General features: G+C 38.0%; 1 protein-coding gene and 1 pseudogene across 1 annotated transcript; one reads left to right on the top strand and one right to left on the bottom strand.

The window, feature by feature from the left end:
* Positions 1-1,835: 1,835 nt before the first annotated feature.
* On the top strand, positions 1,836-2,726 carry LOC126000060 (keratin-associated protein 4-3-like). Its single transcript, XM_049767695.1, has one exon. The coding sequence runs from the start codon at positions 1,836-1,838 to the stop codon at positions 2,724-2,726; it is 891 nt and encodes a 296-aa protein (XP_049623652.1).
* A 5,116-nt stretch (positions 2,727-7,842) lies between these two features.
* LOC126018721 (POU domain, class 5, transcription factor 1-like) lies at positions 7,843-8,738 on the bottom strand (annotated as a pseudogene).
* Between the last annotated feature and the right edge of the window lie 4,861 nt (positions 8,739-13,599).

Below are 13,599 nucleotides of genomic sequence, written 5' to 3'. Positions count from 1 at the left end.
TGTCAATGACTTACATATCTATTTTGACCTTGTTAGTGACTTCTCATTGATATATCATGTATGTCTCTGCAAACACCAACTTTCTTACTGCCATAGGCACTCTGCATCACAAACTATCTATAAGATCTCCCATAAGTGTAAAAAATACTTAAACTGAAAACATAGTAGATATGTTAACATCCTTCCAGAAATGGCCATTTGAAGAAAACAACCAAGAACATTGAGAATTTGAATAGAAATATTATCAATTGAGAATAATTAATATTTATATGCAATCTCCTCATGATTTTTCACAATTTTTAAATAAAGTCAGAAGACTCACAAAATATATAAATGGCAAGGGAAATCTTCAGAGAAGAAATAATATTTGCCCTTAGCTTTATTCCAAACAGTCAGTTGCCAACAACATAAAGACAGCACAAGCAAACATATTACAGATTCTTCTGTCTCTTTTTCCTTCATCATGAAAAACCTAATCTAAATGGTCTGGTAGCATCTGTATAAAGTAGATGTGATCTTCTTTGCTTTATAAAACATTTGTCCCCTTTACTCCATTGAAATAAATGTAAAATGATGGAAAAGTCACAAAAAATTTTGATAAGTATTTTTTCTTTATAACAAATGAATTTTCATCACTTGTAAGCATAGGACTGTGCTTCCTCACATCAAGGACACACTTATCCCTAGTCCCTCTTACAAATAATGATGTCAACAATGCTACATACTTATATTTTGGAGCACATGCATATACGTACCTGTGAGTAAGTTCCTAGAAATAAAATTGGTCTATCAAAGGGTGTGTATATTTTTAGACACAAATCACCAAAGAAAACTTGGCCCCAAGGTAGACTCCTGCTGTCTATGACTGAGAAGGCCTGCTTCCTTATAAACATAATAATTTATTGGAGTTTAAAATGAAATATTTTATATGTCAATTAATCAGGACCTGAAACATAGTAGAATGTTCAATACATGGTTTAGTGGTGTACTTACACTATTCATTAATACATGTAAATGATGAGTGGGACAGACTGTCTTTCAAAAATTTGTGAGTAATTTTTTCAGTGAAATGACAGTGACTATTCTTTATTCAAATTTATATTTGTAGGTCTTTTTAAAATTTTCTTTTTATGTATATTAGCTAAGGTATTGCTGTTTCTTCTTCCATTGGTTCGTTAGCCTTTTGATTTCTTTTAAAAATTGTTGTGTTGTGTTGTTTGTAAAAGTAAGCATTTAACTATTTCTGTTGTATAACTTTCAAGTTTTTCCTTTCTCACTATTGCTGTTAATTTATAGTTTTTAGAAAATACACCTCATTTCATGCTTTCATAGAAGTACTTTTAAGTATCTTCTAGTACTCCATAGTTTACTTTTCTCAAAAGAGTTTACAGAAACAAGGCACATTGTCTTCCCTGAAAGACAGTGCAAGATTTGTGTGAGGCACCAAGCTTCAAGAATGACTCAGGGAAGGCTGAGCTTGAAGTGAAGTATCATGACAACAAATCTGATGAGGAGGCTGAAGAGTCTTTGAAATTAGATGCTATATACATAAGAATGCAGACAAGAAGTGAGTCAGGGAGAAAGACTAAATTGGATGAACCCTAACACAGAAATAAGAAAAAGATCATTGAGTCTAACTTTTCCATAGGCTCCCCAACAATTAACTAATTTGATAATTGACTAACAACGCAGGAAAACAATAACAAGGTAATAGCTCTTCACTAGGTGTCAGAAGCTCCTCAGTTGGGTATAAAAGGGCACAGCATGAAGAGACTTCCACACTTGAGAAACTCACTCTCCTGAAAATTCACTCAAACCCTCCATCCTCTGACACCATGGAAACCTTTTGTTGTGGCCCCATGTACTCTGACCAGGGCTGTGGTCAAGATCTCTATGAAGAATCCAGCTGCCAAACCATCTGTTGCCGCCCCAGTTGTGGAATGTCATCAGGCTGTGGCCGCCCTGTCTGCTGCCAAACCACCTGTCGCCCCAGCTGTGGTGTGTCTTCCAGCTGCTGCCGTCCCATCTGCTGCCGCCCCACGTGTGGCTCCAGCTGTGGAGTGTCCTCTGGTTGTGGTGGTTCCATTAGCTGCCAGACTACCTGCAAACCTAGCTGTGGTGTGTCTTCCAGTTGTGGCAGCCCTGTCAGCTGCCAAACCATCTGCCGTCCCAGTTGTGGTGGGTCTTCTAGCTGTGGCAGCCCTGTCAGCTGCCAGACCATCTGCCGTCCCAGTTGTGGTGGGTCTTCTACTTGTGGTGGCTCTGTCAGCTGCCAGACCACCTGCCGGCCCAGTTGTGGATCTTCTAGCTGTGGAAGCCCTGTCAGCTGCCAGGCCACTTGTGGCTCCATCTGTGGTGGGTCTTCTAGCTGTGGTGGTCCCATCCTCTGCCACACCACCTGCCGCCCCAGCTGTGGCATCTCTTCTGGTTCCTGCCAATCAATTCCCTGCCAGACCACCTGCTTTGGTACATCTTGCAGCCGTCCCTGTTGTGGTGGATCATCTAGCTGTGGCATCTCTTCCAGCTGTGGTAGACCTGTCATCTGCCAGACCACCTGCCGCCCCAGCTGTGGCATCTCTTCCAGCTGTGGTAGCCCTGTCATCTGCCAGACCACCTGCCGCCCCAGCTGTGGTATCTCTTCTGGTTGTTGCCGCCCCATCCCCTGCCAGACCACCTGCTTTGGCACAACCTGTAGCCGCCCATGCTGTGGTGGGTCCTCCTGTTAAGCCTCCATCTGATTCTCAACCATGAAGCATTCACTCTCACATCAATGTGAAAAAATTATTTATTTTCATCGCTCAAGTTATAGCTGACAGCCAACTTTATTATGCTGTGGTACCACTGATTCGGTGGTGCCATGTGTCAAGCTACTTTAAGTACCTTCCTGCTTTTCATGACTCTACTTTAAATTCCAACTTCAGATGTGTAATTAAATTAAACTAGACCCTAAGTCTAGTTATTTGGTCTTTAACTTTCTCAATAAACACATTTCAATATCAGAAATTCTGTATTCTTCTCAACTTATTGATTTGACTGTTTTCTAGAATTATTTTTCTCAAAAAGAGGTTTTGATTTCTGTTTCAGACAAGACAGCACATTTTTTTCTATGACATAATGTCTATATTGTAGAAAAGACTGAAAGACTTAAAAATCTATCAACTACCTATTAACAAACAATAGTTTTCTTATTCATTCAAAGTTGTGATAAATCATCTGGCATTTCCATTGCTTGTTCTTTGGCTCTTGAGAATGGTTTCAAAATGTGCAAGGCATTGATGGTTCAATTTTGGGGAGAGGATGATGGTTATTTCAGAGGCTAGACTATGCTGATAAGTAATATTAAACAGAACATGAGATTATCTATCTTGCAGAAGAGAATATAGAATAAATGATTTTTAAAAGCATGATTAACTAAATACATTTACAGGCTACAAACCTTGAAATAAATAAAGAAGGGAAAACAGAAAAGTGTTCGCATTTTTGTTTGCTTGTTTGTTTTTGGGCCACACCTGGTGGCATGCAGGGGTTAGTCCTGGCTCTGTGCTCAAAAATTACTCCTGGAAGGCTCAGAGAACCATATAGGGTGCTGAGGATCTAACCCAGGTTAGCCACATGCAAGGCAAACAATGTACCTACTAGCTATTACTCCTATCCAAGAGTGTTCAAATTTTTGAGATGGCAAGCTCTGAGTCAAAATAGCAGTTGTTTTTGAGCAATATGTCAGAGCCTAAATTTTGCTCACCTCTCCTTGACCTTTTTCATGTCAATGATGCTGTACTCAGAAAAGCCACAAACAGATGAGGAGGCTGTGAGTCAGAGGTGGCTGCATACACAGACAAGAAAGTCCCCAATTTAGAGAAGACCCATGAGGGAGTTGGCAAAGGTGGTGGGAAAAGATGAGGTCATGGGCTGGAGAGGTGGCGCTAAAGGTAAGGTACCTTGCAAGCCCTAGCCTTAGACGGACTGGGGTTGGTGGTTCAATCCCCTGGCGTACCATATGGTCCCCCCAAGCCAGGGGCGATTTCTGAGTGCATAGCCAGGAGTAACCCCTGAGTATCAAATGGATGTGGCATCCCCCCAAAAAAGATGAGATCATGGTGGGGGGCAGAGCTGGAGGAGAGAACTTAGGTTGTATTAGAAAGATGTCTGCTGAGCCTGCACACTTAGGATATTCTTAGATACTGCAGTTCTCTTGTATGTCATACAATCCAAGTTAGATAAGTTAATCAGCCTAAATGTCTGTAGTCATTCAGACTGATGACCTCTCTCGTCCTGCCTGTTCCTATCGTCACACGGGAAAAAAAAAGTCTTAGCTGAGTAGGAAAAAACAAAAGGGTATAAAATAAATTAATTATTCAAAGGGACTAAGAAAACATTAAGATATTTTCAAATGGAGGCATCACATATTTAATAATGATCTTAATGATAGAAAATGTAAGATAGGAAATAGGAATGTAATAAGTAGCATTTTTGTGCATGTTAAATTGGACATAGCAGGAAACTACTGAGAATGATTAGTAAACTAGCTAATGGGTCAGTCTGTAGAAAACTAAAGCTACAAGTGCTGACTAAATTCGAGTGACTTTTTATTAATTATGGGTTTCAAATATTATGAAATTTTAGGATTTTATTTTTATATTATATATACATATATATGTATACACACACACACACACACACACACACACACACACACACACATATATATAACACTTACCAAGAGTACACCAAAATTAACTCTTTAGCCATTTCCATCCCCACTTCTCTCTGGCAACCACCATAGTTTTCATCAAATTTGAGAATAACCTTTTTTTTTTTTTTTTTTTTTTTTTGGTTTTTGGGCCACACCCGGTAACGCTCAGGGGTTACTCCTGGCTATGCGCTCAGAAGTCGCTCCTGGCTTGGGGGACCATATGGGACGCCGGGGGATCGAACCGCGGTCCGTCTCCTAGGCTAGCGCAGGTAAGGCAGGCACCTTACCTCCAGCGCCACCGCCCGGCCCGAGAATAACCTTAAATGGTTTTTTTTTTTTAACCCACTTGGTCTAGTTATTTATACTCAACATAAGGAATCTTTCACTTTCTTTTTTATTTCACTTACCATAATCATGTCAAGAGCCATATATACATTTTGTCCCTAAGGACACAATTTTGTCTTTTTAAATGATTAAAGAGTATTCCATTGCATATATGTACCTAATGCTTTTTATACAGTAATCTGCTGATGCTCATTTGGTTTGATATTACTTTTGCCTGTTGAGAATAATGTTTCAATGAATATAGGGGGAAATATGCTTAGAATTATAATTTTTCTAATTTCTTATTTCAGTGATCTTTATTGCAACATTTGTCTGATATGTGCAAAGTAAAGTGTCAAAACATGCTATCAATTCCACTAAGCTCAAATTACATTTTATTCATTGTCTCTTGCTACTAGATGTCTCCTTAGAACTTATGGTCACACCCAATGTAGGTTGGCACCAAGGCATTCCTCTCACTATTTATTAGTAACTGTCTTTATTTTTGATCAAAACTTTTCATCATAGAGGAAATTTCCTTTTCATGATTATAATTTCCTATCACTAGATCCAAGGGGTGATGACAGTATTGCTAAATAAAGTTCAGTTGAAAAGGAAAAAAATTAAAACTTATTTCACATATAAATAGAACAATTTTTATTAGTATCCTAAATAAAAGTCATACCAGTAAACTCAATATATTATAATTAGTCATATTTTTAGATGATAATTGCTCTCATTAGGAGCCTCATTTCATTCCTCTCTTGTTAATACACATGAGCCTGAGATCATACATGTCTATTTCAAATATTAAAGGATGAGAAATTAGCAAAATTTGGTTCATTTATTCTTTTACTTGTAATTGTTTTATAATATGTAAGAATATGCCCATATTTTGTTTAATTTTAATTTGATTATTTTTTTCTTTTTCTATTTTTAAATTTTTTAAATTTATTTAAACACCTTGATTACATACATGATTATGTTTGGGTTTCAGTCATGTAAAGAACAACACCCATCACCAGTACAACATTCCCATCACCAGTGTCCCAAATCTCCCTCCTCCCCACCTCACCTCTTCCTGTACTCTAGATAGGCTTTCTATTTCCCTCATACATTCTCATTGTTAGGATAGTTCACAATGTAGTTATTTCTCTAACTAAACTCATTTCTCTTTGTGGTGAGCTTCATGATGTGAGCTGTAACTTCCAGCCCTCCTCTCTTTTGTCTCTGAAAATTATTATTGCAAGAATGTCTTTCATTTTTCTTAAAAACCATAGATAAGTGAGACCATTCTGCATCTCTCTCTCTCTCTCTCTCTCTCTCTCTGACTTATTTCACTCAGCATAATAGATTCCACGTACATCCAAATATAGGAAATTTTCATGACTTCATCTCTCCTGACAGCTGCATGATATTCCATTGTGTATATGTTCCATAGTTTCTTTAGCCATTCATCTTTTGAAGGGTATCTTGGTTGTTTTCAGAGTCTTGCTATGGTAAATAGTGCTGCAATGAATATAGGTGTAAGGAAAAGATTTTTGTATTGTATTTTTGTGTTCCTAGGGCATATTCCTAGGAGTGGTATAGCTGGATCATAGGGAACTCGATTTTCAGTTTTTGGAGGAATCTCCATATCGCTTTCCATAAAGGTTGGACTAGATGGCATTCCCACCAGCAGTGGATAAGAGTTCCTTTCTCTCCACATCCCCGCCTACACTGCTTGTTCTCATTCTTTGTGATGTGTGCCAATCTCTGGGGTGTGAGGTGGTACCTCATAGTTGTTTTGATTTGCATCTCCTTGATGATTAGTGATGTGGAGCATTTTTTCATGTGTCTTTTGGCCATTTGTATTTCTTCTTTGTCAAAGTATCTGCCCATTTCTTCTCCCCATTTTTTGATGGGATTAGATTTTTTTTTTCTTGTAAATTTCTGTCAGTGCCTTGTATATTTTGGAGATTAGCCCCTTATCTGATGGGTATTGGGTGAATAGTTTCTCCCACTCAGTGGGGGGCTCTTGTATCCTGGGAGCTATTTCCTTTGAGGTGCAGAAGCTTCTCAGCTTAATATATTCCCGTCTGTTAATCTCTGCTTTCACTTGCTTGGAGAGTGCAGTTTCCTCTTTGAAGATGCCATTAGTCTCAATGTCCTGGATTGTTTTGCCTACGTGTTGTTCTATATATCTTATGGTATTGGGTCTGATATCGAGGTCTTTAATCTATTTGGATTTTACCTTCGTACATGATGTTAGCTGGGGGGTCTAAGTTCAATTTTTTGCAAGTGGCTAGTCAGTTGTGCCAACACCTCTTGTTGAAAAGGCTTTCTTTGCTCCATTTAGGATTTCTTGCTCCTTTATCAAAAATTAGGTGATTGTATGTCTGGGGAACAGTCTCTGAGTATTCATGCCTATTCCACTGATCTGAGGGCCTGTGTTTATTCCAATACCATGCTGTTTTGATAACTATCACTTTGTAGTATAGTTTAAAGTTGGGGAAAGTAATTCCTCCCATATTCTTTTTCCCAATGATTGCTTTAGCTATTCTAGGGTGTTTGTTGTTCCAAATGAATTTCAAAAGTGATTGATCTACTTCTTTGAAGAATGTCATGGGTATCTTTAGAGGGATCTCATTAAATCTGTACAATACTTTGGGGAGTATTGCCATTTTGATGATGTTAATCCTGCCAATCCATGAGCAGGGTATGTGTTTCTGTTTCCATGTGTCCTCTCTTATTTCTTGAAGCAGAGTTTTATAGTTTTCTTTGTATAGGTCCTTCACATTTTTAGTCAAGTTCCCTTTCCTCTGCCACCTGGAGCAGCAGGCACCTCAATGTGAATGCATGGGAGAACCCAGAGCAGTGACAGTCATGGGGGGAAAGGCCTCGCCCTCAGGGAAAGGGACTGAGGAGTCGAGTGTAGTGAAGTTAGGGCCCGCAAGCCTGGGGCACCAAAATGAGGCCCTGGTGCCAGAGGAAAGGGTATGGGTGCCCCTGTGAAAGGAGACCCAGCAGCCTCATATTCCTTCCGTTGGGCGTAATCACTACTGGTTCGCTTGCCCTTCTGGCGGCAGTTGTAGAACCACACTCGGACCACATCCTTCTTGAGCCCGATCTACTGGGTAATGTGGCCAATCTGCTGCAGTGTGGGCTTCGGACACTGCAGGAACATGCTCTCCAAATTGCCTCTTACTGGGTTCTCGATGCTAGTTCGCTTTCTCTTGGGGGCCTGCATAAGGGTCTCTGCTTTGCAAATCTCCTGTAGATTTTCACTGTTGTCAGCTTCTTCAACCCACTTTTGCAGCAAGGGCCGCAGCTTACATGTTCTTAAAGCTGAGCTGCAGTGCCTCAAAACGGCAGGTGGTCTTTTGGCTAACACCTTCCCAAAGAGAACACCCAGAGTAAGCCCCACATCGGCCTGGGTATATCCAAAGGTGATCCTCTTCTGCTTCAGAAGCTTAGCAAACTGCTCGAGGTCCTTCTGTAGCACGGTGATGTCCTGGGACTCCTCGGGGGTCGGCTCTAGTTTCTCCTTCTCCAGCTTCACGGCCACTTGGGGGGCAGCGCAGGGTCCCGGGTAGGCCCCTTCGGAGGAGTTGCTCTCCACTCCCGCACTGGGCTCGTCGTCGGGCAGGTCCGAGGGTCAACTCAGCCTGGCTCTGGCCCTCCCGGCCAATCGCCACCACCACCCAGCGAGGGCAAAGTCGGAAGCCAGGTGTCCCACCATGAGATGCAAGGCGCCCCAAGCCGGGGGCCTAGAAGTAGTTAATTTGATTATTCTTTAGGCTAATTGCTTCTACCAATAGATGAAAATTTCCAACACCACATAAATCTCTTCTATTCTTTTAGGGCCATACCCAGGTCCTTCACTATCTCACCTTCTTACCTCTATAATCACTGATAAGTTCTTCATTTCTATAATTTTAATTTTAATAATTCACATGTAGAAAACATTGTATGTAACTTTTGGAGTTTATATTTTACACTCAATGTATTGTTATTTTCTTAATTCTTCTCCATGTAATTTTTATTGAATCATATATTGTAGAACATATAAGTAATTCATTACTTTTTAATCATTAGAAGTATTTAAAAGTTTGAATGTATCATAGTTTTCCCCCACTAACACCCACTGAAAGACTTCTGAGTTGTTTCCATTCTTTGTCATAATCAAAGTTTCCACAAATATCCAATTACAATTTATTTGATGGGCAAGATCTTTATCTAATGTGAATGTCCAGAAGTTAAATTTCTGGGTTGTAGATTAGTTGCATATTCAGTTTTTAAAGATACTGCCAAGAGATATTTCCTATAAATAAAGTCATATAGTACATAGTCTTGTGATTAACTTCTACTACTTAGTGTACTGTTTTAAATGTTTCCACATTGAATCATATGCCAACACTCCATCAATATTTGTTGACAAATAATATTCAATTGTATGAATATACTACAATTCATTTATTACAGTCATCAGTTTTAGATCGTCTCTACTTTGGGTTTTTATGAACTATGCTGTTGTAATGGTTTTGTACCAATGTTAGGTGGACCTATATTTAGATTTCTCTTGCATATATATATATCTAGGGTTGGAACTTCAGTGTCTGCACATGATTACTATATGGTGAATTTTTGGGACTGATCACTTTTTTCCAAAGTAGTTCATCATTTTAAAATCTTATGAGCAATGTAAAGAGCATTTTTACATAACAATTTACAATTTCTACATCTTCATACAAACATTTATCATTAGCTGTCTCAATTACAGTCATCCTAGTGAAAATATGAAGTAACAGACATGGTTTGGATTTATACTTTCTTTAAGGGATTATATGTTTTTTCTATAACATCTTGGAGTTCACATTTTCAAATTCTTTGTTATTGAGTTTAAAGAGCTTTTATGTATCCTAAGTAGAATCACTAATTTCATAAGAAATAAGCCAAAAACATTGTTTGGAATTCATTTTCCTTGCTCAGTCATAGTCAACCTTCACATAGAGCCATTTCCTTTCTCATTGCTTAAGAGTTACTCATAATGTGTTCATAACAAAGAGGAATTTTGTTAGTCTTTTGAGTCTCCTGAGTTCCTGAGCTTTATAGTTTAGGCCTGGTTGAGCCAGGTTTGAAGAAAGGACATATAGATAAATGTAATAATGGTCAATCTTAGTGACAACCAAATAGAGAGCTAAAGTCTTAAAAATGAGATGATATACACAATGAAGAAACACAAAAATTAATTTGAACACAAATTAGAGTGAAGAAATATTATAGAGAGGAAAACTTTATTCAAATTTTGTAGGAATTCCTGACATATCTAATAACTTGAGAGTGGAACACTCTAGCTTTCAGCAGTATCATTAAATTGGGGGAAATGAAAACAGAAAAATAATACAAGTTAAGAAAACAATTTAAGAAACTGGATGGTAATGGGTTATCATTCAATCAACATTTGTATCAAGCAGCTTCTGACCACATGGTGAACTAAGCATGGGAATATAAAGTAGTCTCCCAGCCAAGAATGTATCTCAGTAGTCAAAAGTACATTCCTTGCATGTACAAGGATCCAAATTTAATTCCTAGCATGTACTCGTAACACCTCCAGATATAATATTAGAGGGTCTTGAATAACACAGAATGGATATGATGCTTCCACTACTCATAAGTCTGAGTAGCATCATGATTCTGCCTATTGATATAATGGTGGTAGCAGGGGGCTTCGAGGTCCCATATAACTGCTTGGGAGATTCCCCTTATTAAAAGCAAGGACTCAAATCTAAGTGGCTCATTTGTAAAGTGTCTATCTTTGAAACTCAGAAAAAGTGATAATTGATGTAAACTCATAAGACATATGACCATAAGATATTGGAAGAGGGCAGCCTAAGGAGGGCTGGTTTGAAGGGAGATAGAGTGGGGGGGGATTTACTGGAGGAAGTAATGTCTTCTAAGTGTTAGAGCATATGTAAAGAAGGTTTATCATAATTCCTGGGATACAATACGGGAGCTTTCAACTCTTGTATGTTGAAAAGATTAATGTTAACTTAGAGCTCTTTGGGACATGTGTTTTAATAGAAATCTAAGAAGATATGAGAAGTTTTATGAGCAACATAGATCTTGCCTGCTATTTGTTATTCCATTTGTGAATCACTTAAAGCTCTGTTAGGCCCCATCTCCCTACACTAATCCATATACATTCTGAAAAAGGAAAACTGTGGGATTGGTGACTCACTTTCACTCTCAGGAAACTAACTCTGTTCTTAGATATTACACAATTGCATTGGGCACTAATCTATCATTCAGCTGATTCATTACTTGAACGATCAGAAAAGGATTAGGACAATGCTCTAAATACCTCCTACCTTTTAAACCTCTTGCTATGATATTCACACAATAAAGTTTTCTTAATTTGAACACACACCATCTAGGACATGTGCAGGCTAATTTTTTTTCTGGCTTATACTCATATGAAATTGGGCATCTTCCATAAAATGACTGCTTGTAAGTCAAACTGAGAAGGTAAAATAATTATAGATGATATATTTAACTCTATATGGGCCTATTTAGCACTAATTGCAAATGAATCATATAAATCTGCACCTAAGTCTTGAATCTATCACTTAGAAGCATGTTTCAGAGATAATTCTTGATTATGCATTAAGTGTATTAGACAGATGCTAACTGCTATTATTTGAAAAGTTTCTTGATATCTAAATTTGACCAAATTTTTTAATCTTTAAAAATTTTTTTTGGTTTTTGGATCACACCAGGCTGCACTCAGGGGTTACTCCTGGCTCTATGCTCAGAAATCGCTTCTGGCAGGCTCGGGGGATCATATGGGATACTGGGATTTGAACCACCGACCTTCTGCATGCAAGGCAAATGCTTTTACCTCCATGCTATCTCTTTGGCCCCTAAAGAATATTTTTTTAAAGGAGGAGCCATATCTGGTCATGCTTAAGAACCTGGGATCACTTTCAATGATGCTGAGGGAACCAGGAAGCACTAGTGATCAAACTCAGAACTTTGCTAGCCATGTACTCTACCATGAACTATCTTTTTAATGATGCTTTTTTCTTTTTAATGAAAAATTACTATTCTATTTTACTGAGATATTTTATCAGTATTTATTATAAATATCTCTAAAATTTAATGTTTTAGGAAAATTTTATTAAATACCAACTGTGTATTAAGGGCTTTGCTAATATCAGTGGGGGCAGGAAGCAGGAAATATATAGTTCCAGTTCTATCTCAAAGATAGATTGATTTTTGTGAGACTATCAAGGGAATAACACTAATAACCAGCTGAAACAATAAAATGAGATATCATAGAGAAGCATCTGCTAGGTTTTTGCAAGATAGAAAATAAAAAATATTTTAATAATTATATAAAATATTTAATCCTTGTTGCAGCACTATTTGCAATAGCAGAATCTGGAAACAACTCAGGTGCTTAAAACAGATGGAATACTATGCAGCTGTTAGGATAAATAAAGTCATGAATTATACTTAAAAATGGATGATATGGAGAGTATAATGATGAATTAAATGAGTTAGAGGGATAGAGATAGAATAAGCTCTTATTTGTGGGATATAAGAAAAATAAAAGATAGTATGGTAATAATATCCAGTGACAATAGAGATAAGGGCTAGGCAGACCAAGTCATAGTAGGAAGCTTGCCTCAAAGAGCGGTGAGTGCAGTGAGGGTAAATAAGTGTTGATTATGACAATTTTAGTTGGAACTAATCATTTTGGACAAGAATTGAGTGCTGAACAGGGATAAATTGGTTTTCTTGATAATAATTCATTAACAATAGTGAAAACCACAGTGTTAAAAAGAGAAAATGAAAGAGAGAAAGAAAGAGAAAAGGTAGGGGCCAGAGTGATAGCCTGCGGCTGATCCAAGATGGACCTCATTTGGATCCTTGGCATCTCAGATGGTCTCCCAAGCCATAAGCGATTTCTGAGCATGTAGCCAGAAGTAAGTAACCTCTGAGCATCACTGGGTGTAGCCCAAAAACAAAAACAAAAACAAAAAAGAAAGGGAAAAAGATAGAGAAGTAAAATGCCTCAGAAGAAGTAGGGGGTGGGTGGAAGGAAAACGGGGTACTGGTGGTGGAAAAAGTGCATGAATGAAGAGTGATGCACATTGTATGACTGAAACTTAATTATGAGAAACTTAGAAACCATAGTGCTTAAATAAAATAATTATTAAAAAGGTGCATTGGTAAAGGAAATAAAGGAATAAAGAAATATTCAAGTCAACATTAACAGCAAGAGACCTACACTTTAGCAATGTAAACCTAAATGGGCCATTATACTGGCAGGCCAGGGGCTAAAGGGCAGCAGTATATGATGCACTCTGGGATCATTGGTGGAGAGAGGTCAACACTGGTTGTGAGATTGGCCCTGGTTCATTGTATATATTCACTACAAAGAACTTTGTAGATCACAATGGTTTTAATGAAATATAATTAAAAATAATAAAAAGAATATAAGGAATAAGTTCTCAAGTGAGGTAGATAGAATTGCAAAAGATAAATTCTAGAAAACTCTATTTAGATTTCATCAAGGAGGAAGACAGTAAACAGAA

Source organism: Suncus etruscus, chromosome 1 (genome assembly GCF_024139225.1).
Source record: "Suncus etruscus isolate mSunEtr1 chromosome 1, mSunEtr1.pri.cur, whole genome shotgun sequence".
NCBI lineage: Eukaryota > Metazoa > Chordata > Mammalia > Eulipotyphla > Soricidae > Suncus > Suncus etruscus.
The sequence above is the reverse complement of the archived record's forward strand: the minus strand, read 5'-3'. Positions and strand labels throughout refer to the sequence as shown.